General features: G+C 44.6%; 2 protein-coding genes across 3 annotated transcripts in view; both read left to right on the plus strand.

Annotated features, from left to right (window-relative positions):
* The window catches only part of Prkcq (protein kinase C theta), a 132,221-nt gene that overhangs the window by 96,593 nt on the left and 21,663 nt on the right, over window positions 1-13,965 (plus strand). Inside the window, exons 13-14 of the mRNA XM_051151438.1 lie at window positions 9,224-9,315; window positions 11,378-11,440. Of these exons, the coding sequence (XP_051007395.1) occupies window positions 9,224-9,315; window positions 11,378-11,440 (155 nt within the window). The remainder of the gene's footprint in view (window positions 1-9,223; window positions 9,316-11,377; window positions 11,441-13,965) is intronic.
* LOC127194016 (3-alpha-hydroxysteroid dehydrogenase) overlaps window positions 6,416-13,965 on the plus strand; it is a 1,235,587-nt gene continuing 1,228,037 nt past the window's right edge. For both annotated transcript variants that reach the window (XM_051151412.1, XM_051151416.1), the window contains exon 1: window positions 6,416-6,426. The gene's annotated coding sequence lies outside the window, so the exon portion shown is untranslated. The remainder of the gene's footprint in view (window positions 6,427-13,965) is intronic.

A 13,965-nucleotide genomic window follows, 5' to 3' on the forward strand; every position in this document is an offset into this window, starting at 1 on the left:
CCATATGTGTGACATTTGTCAAGTTTCCTGTGCATTTTCAAAGTTAATCGTCCCTGCTTTGATAAAATCACTAGCTAATTTCTTTGATGCTGTGTGTTGTGTATTTATCCTAAGCATTTGACAACTGTCCCTCTGGGTCTTTTTTCCATTCATTTTTTTACTTGGAAAATGTGAGCATTGCAGGGAGAACACAGATACAGACCAGAGTGCATCCAGCTGCTTTTGAGTCTCAGTTTACAATCTCCCTTTGGCTGGTGCTAGAAATTCACAGAATGCCCTTTGCTTCCTCTAAGAATCAGCTTGTGTTTTAAATACTGATATTTTCTCACAGTTCTGCGCCCTGTACCTTTTCTAAATAAAGTTCATCAAAGTAACATGATCCTATGATATTTATGCAATTGATTTTCTTAGATTAATCACTTCCATTGGTCTTTAATCATCTTTCCTTTGTACTGTAAATATAGATTTGCATTTTAACGATGTTTATCCTTTTAGAACTTTTGGGTCTTATTCTTTTTGGAAGAACTGTTATATTTGTCTTACTTTGAAGTAAAACAACTTCTACGAAGTTTAAACCCAAAGTTTTATGTGTCGGACAGTCTCCTGCAGCCCGGGCTGGTCTCAAACGCTCTGTAACTTAGGGTGGCCTTGAACTGCTGGTGCTCTTGCCTCCATCCCCAAAGTGCTGTGGTCCTGAGTGGCTGTCGGCACACATCTGGTTATTCCCCGCTTGCCTTGAACCCAGGCCTTTATGCACTAGAGGCAAACACTCTGCTTCGTCCCCAGCCCCCAGATGCTTCCAAAGATGACGTTCTACATACAACAGATAACTCCACTACTCTGTGGGAGGCCATGTTTTCATTTGAGCACCTTCAATGTAATAAGATCATTGACTTAGATAAGTTTCGAGGACAGCATCTTACTGACTTCAAGCATCAAGTCTGCTTCCCTGTCGGCTCCAGAAACGGCAGTACTCACATGAATTTATCAATGGAGCGGCTTCATGCCAAACCTTCTTCATTGACACCACCATTGACTGGCGTGTAGGACCTTGAAGTCCCGGCAGCCCTCTCTCCTCAGCCTTATGAGTTCTGAGACCACAGGTGTGTGCCACAGCCGATGTTTTTGTAATTTCATATCAGTGATAATTTACTAACTTTTTTATGTTTCTTTTTTTGAGGCAGGGTCTCTCTGTGTAGCCTTGGCTGTCCTGGACTCACTTGGCTGTCCTGGCCTCGAACTCACATCGATCCACCTGCCTCTGTCTCCCGAGTGCTGGGATTAAAGGCGTGCACCACCATGCTGGGCCCTAATTTATTAACTTTAAATAGTCAATAAAAGGGGACATTTTTTACATCAAACCCTTGTTTCATCAACTCACCTTCTGTGTTAAAAATCCAACCTGTTCCTGAAATACTCATTCCCAATGTGTGAATATGTGAGGGTTATATCTAATAACTATAGTTATAACTATGGAAAACACCTGGCATTAATAGAAGGCCCTCTGTGTGTCACTCAGTGTTCCAGGCACGTCATGTGTCTGAGCTCCTTTACTCTCCTCACAGCCTGTGGAGTAGGTATTATTAATGTCCATATTTTATAGACAAGAGGATGGAGGAGCCCAGAGGGCTAAGGAGCCCACTGAAGGTCAGACCGCTGAAAAGCAAGTCCTCAGAGACTAAACACACCAAGGAAACCCGTTTTAAAATTCATGAAATGGAGTTTTAGTTGCACTTTGATTGCAAAGGAAAATAATTGGTTAGTTAAAGCAAGGAGACCCCACGGGACAATTAAGCCAGTAAATACCACCGAGCCCAAGTCTCTGTTGCAAGGTACCAACCTCTAGAAATTTAGGCCGGTTATTTCTGACTCACTCTAATGAACCTACAAAGGTAGTGAGTTTTACTAATTAAAGTTTACAGTAGAAATATAAACAGGCCAGAATAAATGAGCTTGCTGGTTCGTAGAGAGCTGTTTATCCCACGTGCACGTGCAAACACACACACACACACATTGTACCTTTATATATTGTATTATACAAAGGGTTTTCTGTTGTTGTTTTTTATGGTACATATTTGTGAAATGGTAATAAGCCTTGTTTCCTAGAACATCTTAATTTGTATTTGGATAAGTTAAAAGTGAAAGAAAGTGCCTGCTGAGGTAGCCCAGCCCTGTAATCCAGCACTCAGAAACCAGTGCCAGGGAGGACCGTTTCAAAGAAAGGATGAATAAATTCTAAACTGCCCAGTCTTCCACAGTACCATGACATCTAAATGTTGATTTATCCACACCAATACTCGGTTTAGAAGCTCACCAGAAGCTTTGGGGTAAACCTCCACAGATAGCCTACAGTGTGCTGGTGTGGGACTCCCCCCACCACCTCATCCCACTCAACACCAGGCTCTCCTCCAGTGTGAGCTCGCGCAGCCATGACTCTGTGATCAGCAGTGAAACACCGAGCCCTTCCCTTCTCCCACCACAGAGGTGCAAATATGGAAAGCACAGTTCTCACTTGTAATTCTACCTAAGACCTTGCCCTGCGAGAGGACTCGAGTCTTTCCCTTAGGTAAGTAGATGTGACTTAGCCTTCAGTATGGTGGTCTACGGCTGAGGAAACCTTTACTATTTCTAGGTCCTCACTGTACTAACAATGTAATTTAAAAAGGGACAGAGACAAAACAGAATAATAAAAAAGAGTAAAAGTCACAAAAGATACTAAAGACAATAGGTTAAAACTAGTTCAGAATAGGGCTGAGGTAAAGTGTTTGCCTTACAAACCTAAGGATCTGAGTTCAAGCCCTGAGAACTCACTTAAGAACAAAAAAAGCTGGCATAGGAGCATGTCCCCCACTCTGAGGGGACAGAGAAAGGCAGAAAACTTTGATTATTAGAATTTTTTATATGAAATTTGTTTGTTCAGTTATTGGATTTATAACGTATTTTAAAATCTTTATTCTTGAATACATTTTTACTCCCTGTCTTCATCATTACCTGAATAAGCACTCTCACAGCTTTTTGTTTGTTTGTTTGTTTTGTTTTGTTTTTCGAGACAGAGTTTCTCTGTGTTAGCCTTGGCTGTCCTGTAGTCGTTTTGTAGACCAGGTTGGCCTCAAACTCACAGGGATCCATCTGCCTTTGCCTCCCGAGTGCTGGGATTAAAGGCATGGGTATAACAAAGAAAATGAACACAAGGAAATATAAATCTTAGGGCCCTTACAACCCAGTGATAGTACGTTTTCTAGGGATGAAAGATATTTGTAGAAGCCATGGGTAATAATATCCTTTGCACACAGACATATGTAATTCTTGGAGAAGCCACTAGGCTATTTTTATGTTTTAAGGGTACTCAAAGTATGTATTTAAATAATTTTTGCAAGAATATAATCAGTGTATTTGTTGGTCTATGTGTGGACTGGAGGTCAGAAGATGCCCTCGTGTTGGTCCTCGTTGTCATGGCAGCACATGTCCTGCTAGCTGGCCTGGAAGCATCTAGGAATTCTCTCATCTTCTGAGATTACATACATGCGTTCTAGGGATCCAAACTCAGTCCTCGCACTTGTGCAGCCATGTCCCCAGCCCATAAACACACAAAGCCACAGGGTCCAGAGAAACGATGGAGGCCCAGAGGTATCACATATCTTTAATCCTGGCACTCAAAAGCTAGAGGCAGGTGGGTGGATCTCTGTGAGTTTGAGGCCAACTTGATCTACATAGCGAGTTCCAGGACAGCCAGAGCTACATAATAGGGAGACTCATCTCATACAAACAAACAAACAAAGCACATATTACTCTTAACAGAGTTCTGTTGCAGGACCCATATTAGGTGGCTCACACTTGCCTGAAACTCCAGTTCCATGGGAAAACAATGCTTCTAGCCTGGCAGAGGACCTGTATTCTTATGCACATACATGCACACGCATACACACACACACACACACACACACACACACACACACACACACACACACACACTTTACAAATAAAATTTAAGAAAAACCAGCCACTGAGGTCTCTGTAACCGTCTAGCCTCAGGACACTGGGGTTGATTCTGCCTTCATCCAATTGTCAGGCAATCACAGGAAAGCAAGGAGAACTGCGACCCTCTCAATTTTTTAGCTTTGGCATTAAATACTTCATGGATATTGTGTCCTTAAGATGTCCAACTAGAAGTTGGATAGTCAGTCAGTGTCATCAAATGTCATCATCTCCTGTTAGCCAGAACCCCTCAACAAATGTCTGCTTCCTAGACCTCTGCACTCTCAGATGGGCCGACTCTTCCTCACCCACAGGATGGGCACACTACAGCATTTTCTTGTTCTGTTGGTAAAATCAGTGCATGGTGGGAAGACGTTTGGGGGATGCATTTTGAAGAGCGTGGCATTAGTAGAAATCCCTGCAGGAGTGCTCACTTTGCAAATCAGTGTTTAATCTGATATGAACAGTGGTGCTGAGAACTGCAGTGTGTTTCCTCCTATGGGGAGCAAAGCAAGCAAAGAGACATTTCTATATGTGGGGTGTATGTGTGTGTGACATATGGATGCCATAGCATATGTGTGGAGGTCCCAGGACAGCTCTTGGAAGTCTGTGTGGAATCTGGCATCGAAATCAGGTCCAAGTCTTGGCAGCAAGCACCTTTACTGGCTGAGCTATCCTGCCAGCCCCAAGATACCTTTCTAAGGTAGAATTCACTCCTTCAAAGGACCTCTTAATGAAATGCGGTGCTTTGCTGCCCAGACAGATTTAGATGCCTAGGTGGAGGCAGGAGTCCCAGGGATCACTACTGACTCCCTTGCTTACATTCTGTCCGGTCTCTCCTCTGAGAACCTCACAGTTGTTGGTTTGGTTTGGTTTGGTTTTTCCTCAAGGAAAGAGATGCACACTTCAGAAACCAAGTAAAATGACGGATCAAAGGGGCCTTACCCTACCACCTTCATTGTTTACTCTAAGAGCACAAGACACGTTCTCTTTGAACCTATTCAGCCTTTCCATTCTTTGTCCATGGAAGAATTAATTTAAATATTCCATCCATCCAGAACCCTGGGAATGGGAAGTTCCTGTAGTAGTCACAGTCACCTGCAGTCCACCAATAGCCAAGTGCCGCACGCATACCCAAGAGCTGCTTAAGCCGAGGAAGGCCCACCCTTTGTTCCATCTTTCTTGGGGGGACATGTAGTCCTTAAGGAAGGATTGTATAGCCTGTCTGACTTGAATAGTATCCAAAACAAGATTCCTCTCTTTTTCTTGATTATGCATCAAATATGCACTATTTCTGGGCAGTCAACTCTCCTGGGAGTTTATAGGTTTGGCATCTTCTCACTAATGTTTGTTACCTACAAGTGTTACATAAATCTTAATACAATGTACTGAATGGACACTGCCTATTAATTTCATCTGTTCCCCTCAAGAAAAGGAAAAATATATATTAAAATGTGGTGTTTAGCAAGGTTCTCACAGACACATCTCACTGAAGCCCTGGGTTGCCAGGGCTTCATCATTACCCACTGGTTAGCAGCACACTGCTCTGGGTTCAGATATTAGAACTCCCACTTAGTGAATGCTGCACCAGGAGTTCATGAGCTCTGAAGTTGGGGCAGATTTGTAGCATCCCATTCCTGATCCTGTTAAAACTTCAGTTCCTGTCTGCTTGGAAAGAGGCTTTGTATCAGCTAAGGTATCCCAGGCTCCGGTCCCCTCTCACTGAGCTGCCCTGTGTTTTCTCTCAGCTGGGAAGCAGAGCCAAGGGAATGTGGAAAAAAACCAATCTTGTTTTCTGTTTTCTTTCGAGAGCCATGGGGGGCTCTTCATTCATCCTCCAAAAAGTCTTTACTTATGTTTGCTTGTTAGTGTTAACTAATTTCATTCATTGTCTCACAATGCCTACAGCTACCAGTTACTCAATGTGTACAAGGCACTGATGGTTTTAAATTAATTTATTTATTTATTCGCTTTACATCCCAGTTGTAGCTCCTGCCCTCCTCTCCTCCCAGTCCCACCCTTTCTCCCTCTTCCCCCACCTCCTCCCATATTCCTCAGAAAAGGGGAGCCCCCTACCCACCCACCCCAGCTCATCAAGTCGCATCGGGACTGAGCACATCCTCTTCCCCTGTTTAAGTTCACTTTCTACAAATATCATCTCATTTCATACTCAGAACAATCCTAAGAGGTACAAGTGTTAACTGCCCTGGTTTCAGAAACAAAATAAAGCCCGGGAGAGGTTTTGAACTTCCGCTGTAAATAAGGTGATTTGAAATCAGCTCTAAGAATAACAAAGCCCTGCTACCCTGAAATTCTTGGTTCAGTCTGCCTAGCTCACTGTGGACTTTCCCAGTTGGCAGAGCATTTGATGGCAGCTCTGAAGGGGTCTGGGTCAGCCGGAAGTCACTTTATGAACCTGACTTCCCTGGCCACTGATGAAAGTTGTTTGAATATATGTTTCAGTAATGGGATTAAACTTTTAAAGAGGCTATTTATACCCCAAAGTGGGATTCCCTAAACTCCAATCTCATAGCATCCTAGATGTAGTGCTGGCTTTGAACTCGGTCTGTAACCTAAGCTGTTTTCACAGTAATCCCCTGCCGCAGCTTCCTGACTGCTGGAATTAGAGGTATGCTGCCACTCTGCTAGGATTCAAAGTTCAGTCTTCAAAGTATTAGTAGCTCAGGGATCTTAGAGGAGAAAAAAACAAGGAGATGGCAAGAAGCAGCCTTAGCCAAACTAATTTAGTTGATCCTTACACTGGTTTGGTTGAGCCTTACTCTGGTTTGGTTGAGCCTTACTCTGATTTGGTTGAGCTTTACACTGGTTTGGTTGAGCCTTACTCTGGTTTTTTGTAGGGTCTGGTGGTGCTGGGGATACTTATGATTGCTTGCAGGAGGCTGCCATGGCCAGCCTCTACCACACAGCAAAACTCTGTGTCAAAAAAGAAAGGACTCAGAGACAGACCAGAGTAACAAGAGAGTTTTGCTCAGGACAAGTCCGGCCCAGCTGCCCCAGACCCCTTCAGAGTTGGTATAAAAAGCCCTGCCAACTGGAGAAGTCCAGACCGAGCTAGGTGCAGCGAGCCAAGAGGGCAATGCCAAGGTCCTCCTTTAGATCCCCAACTTTCACAGAGCCTCTGTGTGGGATACGTGGAATGGAGTCCATTTTTCCCCCTGCTCCCTGCTATCAGCTTTATTCAAGCCCAAAGTGTATAAATTGTGACAGTCTAAACAATGAAACCTAAACAAATATTGCAGGTCCCCATTCATTTCCTGACACTACAAAGGAACCAGCCCCTTTGCAGTTTTACAGATGGTCTTACCATCTGGTTGTATGTGTGGGTCGGTGTGTATGTGTGTGTGTGTTCATGTGCACTGGTACATAAATGTGCAAATCCCTGTGGAGGCTAGAAGTCAACCTCACATGTCAGTCCTCAGGATGTGTCCATCTTGTGTTTTGAGACAGGGTCTCTGGGTAGGACCTGGGGCTCACCAAATAAGCTAAACTGACTGGCCAAGAAACCCCCAAAATCCGTATGCCTTCAGTTCCCTGGCACTGGCATTAGAAATTCATATGCCAGCATGCCTGGCTTTTTTATATGGGTGCTGGCATTTGAACTGAGGTCTGTGTGCTTACAAGGCAAGGACTTTACCCACCGAGCCATCTCCCCAATCCCCTATCGCGTGGTTTTAATCACACCTAGGAAAAGAAGCTGTCAGTGTGCTGGTTAATTCAAGGCCAGCAGAGCTTTGTTTTGAAATGGTAAAGGGTGGAAGCTGTTCACACATTAGTCATAGGTGGGGGCTGGGGGGTAGGGGTGGGTGCCAAAGTAAGAGAAATGGCCACTAGGTTATGCTTGAAATGTCACGGCTAAATTACAGCGATCCAGTTGACAATTCTGGCGTGTGCACAAAAGGGAAAAAAAGTGTGTGTGTGTGTGCGCGCGCGCACGCGTGTATGTGATACAGCTCAAGTAACAAAATCTAGAAATTGCATCACCTTTGGAAAAGGCAGGTGGATACTTAGCTTTACTTGTTTTTTGTTGGTTTGGTTTGGTTTATTTGGGGGGGGGGTTGGTTTTTTGAGACAGGTTTTCTCTGTGTCACCTTGGCTATCCTGGATTCACTTTGTAGATCAGGCTGGCCTTGATCTCACAGCGATCCACCTGCCTCTGCCTCTGAAACGCTGGGATTAAAGGCGTGCACCACCACATCCGGCCCATTTACTTGAATTATCAACATAATTGCCATGATATTTAGCTTTTCTTGTTCTGGGGAAATGTGGCCTCAGTACAGAGGGCAGGCAGTGAATGTCACCGTGAGGCCAGAACACTTTGATCATTACCTTGTGTGTCTCAGCACCCCGATTAGTCTCAGTTCCAGACATAAAATTAATTGTTTGCTTGGTTTTGTTTTTGGTTTTTTTAATCTGTGAGTTGAGGTTAATTACAAATTCCTACACAAATACGCTGTCTCCACACTTTGTGGGTTACTAACTCTGAGACTCTTAAAAACTCTTAGGTGTGCAAGGTGTTCAGAGAGCTGTGACTATTTTTCTTGAAGAAATGGTGTCTCACATCATTGGTGGAACTTGAGCCGGCTGGAATCTGGGGCCTCTGATCTGTGATACTGTCTCCCGCGACCTGAGGGTTACCCAGGCTTTCGCTAGATCAGTTTCTGTGAGCACTTTATTTCTGGTGCCAGTCTGAATCCTATACTAGGACCTACATGCTCAGAAACTATGGCTACCTCTCCCACGAGGGACGTGTGGACACCAGAGTAATAGGCAAACTCAATGACAAGACAGAAGACCAGGACTGCCACCCACAGGATGTACTCAGCAATTGTTGGCTGAGTATCATATAACATGGGGGTCCCCATGGTCTGTTCCTGGAGTCAGAGACACCATCCTATAAGTTGTCTGTTTGAGCAAGTGTACAATCCTCACGCACTAACTGCTCCACACTGTCCGTTGTTCAAGAGACAGATGTAACCAGTGTCCTCCTCCTCCTGTTGGCTGGATCACAACCCACAAGCCCCTTCGTGTGTTACCCATCTTCCCACCGCGATTCCCTGCATGCCCTGGGCTTCAAAACCATAGCTCAGCTCAAGTACTTTGACAGTCTCTTCATAAGAGCTTTTATGATAGAATTGGTCTCTCTAAATTTATCTAATCTATTTGAAAGAGTCAACTTTCTTTTCTTTCCTTCAGTGCTAAAAACTGATGTTGGTTGTTTGCCCCCTAGGAAAATCTCTTTTTCGTGATGGAGTACCTCAATGGGGGAGACTTAATGTACCACATCCAAAGTTGCCACAAGTTTGATCTTTCCAGAGCCACGTAAGAGCCCTACTTGGGATTTGGGACCTTTTGTGTTCTTGATGGTTTCTGTGCACCTAGCACCCACAGGTTGCTTTTCTCGTGTGGTATTCTTTATTTATCATTTGTGATTGTATGTGTATTTGAGTGTGTGTGTGTGTGTGCACATGTGCATGCAGTGCCCTCAGAGTCCAAAAAAGTGTGTCAGATCCCCTAGAACTGGAGTTACAAGCAGTTATAAGCCACCTGATATGGGTGCTGGGATTTGAACCTGGGTCCTCTGGAAGAGTACTTACTCTTAACCACAGAGTCATCTCTTCAGCCCCCTTTTTGTACCCTCTTGCTTGGCATGTCTAAGTCCCAGAATAAGGTAAACACTTGGGAATAGTGCCACACAAGCAAACAGTTTTCCATTTCGTAAAACTGAAATCCACTCCTGTCTTGTTTCATGTCCATGTGGTACAGTTAGTTCACTTCCTGGGAACCCCCTCCAGTCACCGAGCTCCTAACTCACTGTGCTCAGGTGCAGATGTGCATCCTTTGGAAAGAGCAGTGAGGTGGGGCATGGATGTTCCAGGTGGCCCTGGGGATGGAACTGAGCTGCAGCCTGTCACAGAGATGCTCAGTGGGACCTTAGAAAGCACTCAGCCACCCCCATGTTTGAGAAGAAGCCCTCTCCTTCTCTGGCATGAAGTAGCCAGAGATGCAAGTGAGATGGAGCTGTCTCCCTGGGAGAAGTGTGCCGGGGTCCCACAGCTCAGCTGCAGGTGTTGTGCTTCCCTTGGCCCTGGTCCTGCTTCCCTCCTGAGAAGCGTACAGTGACATACGGGCAAAAATAAGCAGTGGAATTACAAATGATAACTAAGGCTGGCAAGATGGCTCAGTGGGTAGGGGTGCCTCAGGACCTGAGTCCCATCTCAGACTCTCATAGGCTGTCCTCTGAGCTCTATAAATTCATCATGACACACAATAATAAACAAATAAATAGATGTGTTGTTTTAAAAGATAACTATGTACTAGCTGCTGTTTTTGGTTTTTTTTTTTTTTTTTTTTTTTTTCTGGATGCTCAGCCATCTATCATGCAACGTTTCATGACTACTTTGAGTGCTTCAGGCTGAACTGGACTGAAAGGTGGACTTGGTCCACCAGCTGCTATGAAACCCAGCGATGTGACTGTCTTATCAGCTCTAGAAGGGAGCCCTGGCCGTCCCTATTGTGTTCAGGCACCTTCAGCCAAGCACCTGAGATTATTTTTATCGGGTTTCTGCAGCATTTTGCAGAAATCACTGGGCATCACACACTGGGACGTGTGTGTGTGTGTGTGTGTGTGTGTGTGTGTGTGTGTGTGTGTCTGTCTGTCTGTCTGTCTGTCTGTCTGTCTGTCCATGCATGTTAGAAATGATGCCTTCTGTCCCTGTGGGTTCTATAAAGCATAAGGCTATCTTGAACACCTGCTACCCTCCTATTGTGTCCTAACACTTTCTGGGAGGTGCTTTCTTCTGGGACTCAGCACATTTTACTTCCAGGAATATCCTCCCTATGTCTGACTTAATCCCACCTGAGAGAGAGAAACTAATTTCCTTTAAGCCTGTGAAGATGAAGACCGGCTTATCATCGTCTATCTTCTAATACCCTTCTCTTCACCTCTCAGGCGATAGCTCTGGCCGGTGCTTAACATCATCAATATGAAAATATTCTAGCCGGCTATGTTGGGAATGGCCTGGCACACAGCTCTGTTGGCTCCAGGCAGAACTGAAAGTAAAAGAGGAAGTTCCTGTCCCGCTACCCTGGGCTATTTATTACATGTCATGTTTGCATGGTGTTACGACCGTATGGGCATTGCCGTTTAAAATATGAGAAAACAGCAGACTCAGACGATGTCACCTGGAGAGCCTGGCTCTTAAATTATGCTCACTGGGCTAGCACTGGGTGTGCTTGAGCCTTTGTGTAGAGTGTAGAGTGGAACCAAGCAAAAGTGTGCCCGAGCCATTAAGTTGAATACACATAAGCTGTCCCAGGGCTCGGGGACCTTACTCTGATCTGTTCCTATACTCATGCAGTGTCTTGACGGTCTGTCTTACAGGTTTTATGCTGCTGAGATCATCCTTGGTCTACAGTTCCTTCATTCCAAAGGGATTGTCTATAGGTAAACGGTGCTTCTGTCTGACTCAGTTGATTTTTAAGCACATGCATTTTATGTGAAAATGTCATGGGAGAAGGTTCCCTCCCCAGAACCCTTCCCCTGTGGAAGCCTGCAGGTTCTGCTCTTGCTTCGTCCTTCCTTCCGGCCCTGACTCTCATTCTCCCTTTGGCTTCCCTTCTCCTGCCTCTGCTTCATCTCTGATCCTTATTTCCGTTCCCCCCCCCCCCCATTTGTCCCCTTTGTGCCTCCTGCTTTTATTTTGGGTCACCCAGAAATGCCTGCATAATGTTTCTGTTTGGGTGGGAGAAGGAAGCTCTTCCTGGAGGCTCGCTCACACAATAGCTATGAAAACTCATGGCCACACCCTACAGAAGGGCACAGCCTGCCTCCACTGCCCTCTCTCATGAGTTTAAATTTTCTCTCTTGCACAGGACTATTTCACTCTCTGATGTCAGAGCTCTTAGGTGAATGCTACCACACTACCATCTTTCCTTCTCAAAACACACGTGACCCATGTTTAACATAAAGTCTTCACAAGTTAGATGGCCAGTTTCCAGACTCAGGATAAATGAAGGGAAAGAGAGGGAGGAGAAGGAGGTGTGGAGGAGCTGGCTGAACGGCCGAAGCCAACACGGGCCTGCTCATGACCTAGAGTCACTGTTAAAAGTCCCATTGTCTTCCACTTGGCTTTTTGCAGACAGCAGGCAATAGAGCCTTGGTCAACACTGATGCTTTGGTGTTTAGAGAACATGGTCCTGCTGTCTGAAAAAAAAATCACAAATTAAGAACACTTCATTTCCAGACATGTCCTGGGGAGGACACTCTGTGCAGTATCCCAAAACTGAAGACCTAGGCATGTCTTGGAAAGCCAGTCTCCTTAGGCACACTCTCTGAGTATAAACTTCTTTTTTAAGGTGTGTGTGTGTGTGTGTGTGTGTGTGTGTGTGTGTGTGTGTGTGTGTGTGTGTGTGTGTGACATGTATGCAGTACCTACAGAGGCCAGAATAAAAGCATCAGATTATTTGAAACTGGAGTTACAGGTGATTGTGCGATACCCAACACAGATGCCAGGAGTCAAGTTTAGGTTCTCCCGATGAGCAGCGAGCACAAGTGGACACTGAGTTATTTCTCCAGATTTTTTTTTTTTTGTCTAGTTATTTACAAGGAAGTAGACTAAGGATAATGACTTTCAGGGATTTCCTATAACCTCATGAGCACACTAGCAAATTCACTCTTCTTCCTTATTAGAACAGAAGAACTCAAGTCATGACCTGTACTATTAAACATAGCGAGAGTCCTAAAATGGGTATATGTTGTCATGTCTCCATATTCACCTGAACGTTATTTAAAAACCTTGATCGATATGCATGTGTTTTTTACTTTCTTTATAATGCCTGCAATATGTAAAATACTTTTGTACTTAATGTTGTGTAGCTTGTATGTTGATAGGTGGACAGACTGGTAAATGGATGGATGGGTGAATGGATATCTTGATAAATGAATGAGTGAATGCGTCAATAAATTGATAGTTTGATGAGTGGACTAGATGGATGTGATAGATGGATGTGAGAGAAAAACGAAATCAGGGATTTTCAGAGGAGAGAGACCCAGATATCTCATAGTTAGAGGGACCTATAAAGCTGAAATCCATGTGGCACAGTGTTTCTCCCCTCACTGACCATGGTGTTTCCATCTTGGCATGCTTTGGGTGTGCAGAACAGAATGCCCAGTTAATGTCCCCCTGTGACAAAATAGCATATTCGCATTTTAGGACTTTTACCATGTATGTAGGTCTTATATTTAAGTCTAAAATGTACCAAACACAGAAGAATATTTGGTCCACTGAGTGAGGTCATAGCAGATCTTTGAGAGACATCGTAAGATAATTAAAATTGAGGTGAGGCCATCAACTCTACCTTCGTGCTGCCTGTTGAAGACAGCAAGCTGCTGGCGAGGAAGGTTGGCGCCAAACGTCAGCAGCTGCTGCCACTGCACGTGACCCTGCTTTAACAGGCACCTCAAGTGAGCACGTGTAATCTGACTGATGGAGCTTTTACTGTGGTGGCTCAAGAGCCAAAGAGAGTCTATCCATTGCCTTCTGCGGACGGCATAGGATTATGTTTCTCTGTTTAAAATCTATAGTTAGTCATTTTGAAGGGCTACCTAAAAAAAATTGATGAAATTCTGCAGTTCTAGAAACTAGAAAGCTGAAATCAAGGTATGGGCAGGGCCTGTCCTTCCACCAAAGGCTCTAGGGGAGAACCCATCATCAGCCAGCCCCACTGGGGTGGCTGCAGGCATGTCTTGGCCTGTATCCTGTCTCTGTCTCCACCTGCATGTGGCCTTCTCTCCTCACGTGTCTCTCCTCTGTGTGGCCTGAGAAGAAGGCATGATAGCTTTAGTCTGTCCTTCCCACACATGCAAATCATCTTGACACCTTTAACTTAATTATATTAGGAAATACTCTTTTTCTTAAATGAGATCATATTCACAGCATTCTAGGGAGTAGGATATGAATCATATTTTAT

This window comes from Acomys russatus, chromosome 9, assembly GCF_903995435.1.
Source record: "Acomys russatus chromosome 9, mAcoRus1.1, whole genome shotgun sequence".
In the NCBI taxonomy this organism is placed as follows: Eukaryota; Metazoa; Chordata; class Mammalia; order Rodentia; family Muridae; genus Acomys; species Acomys russatus.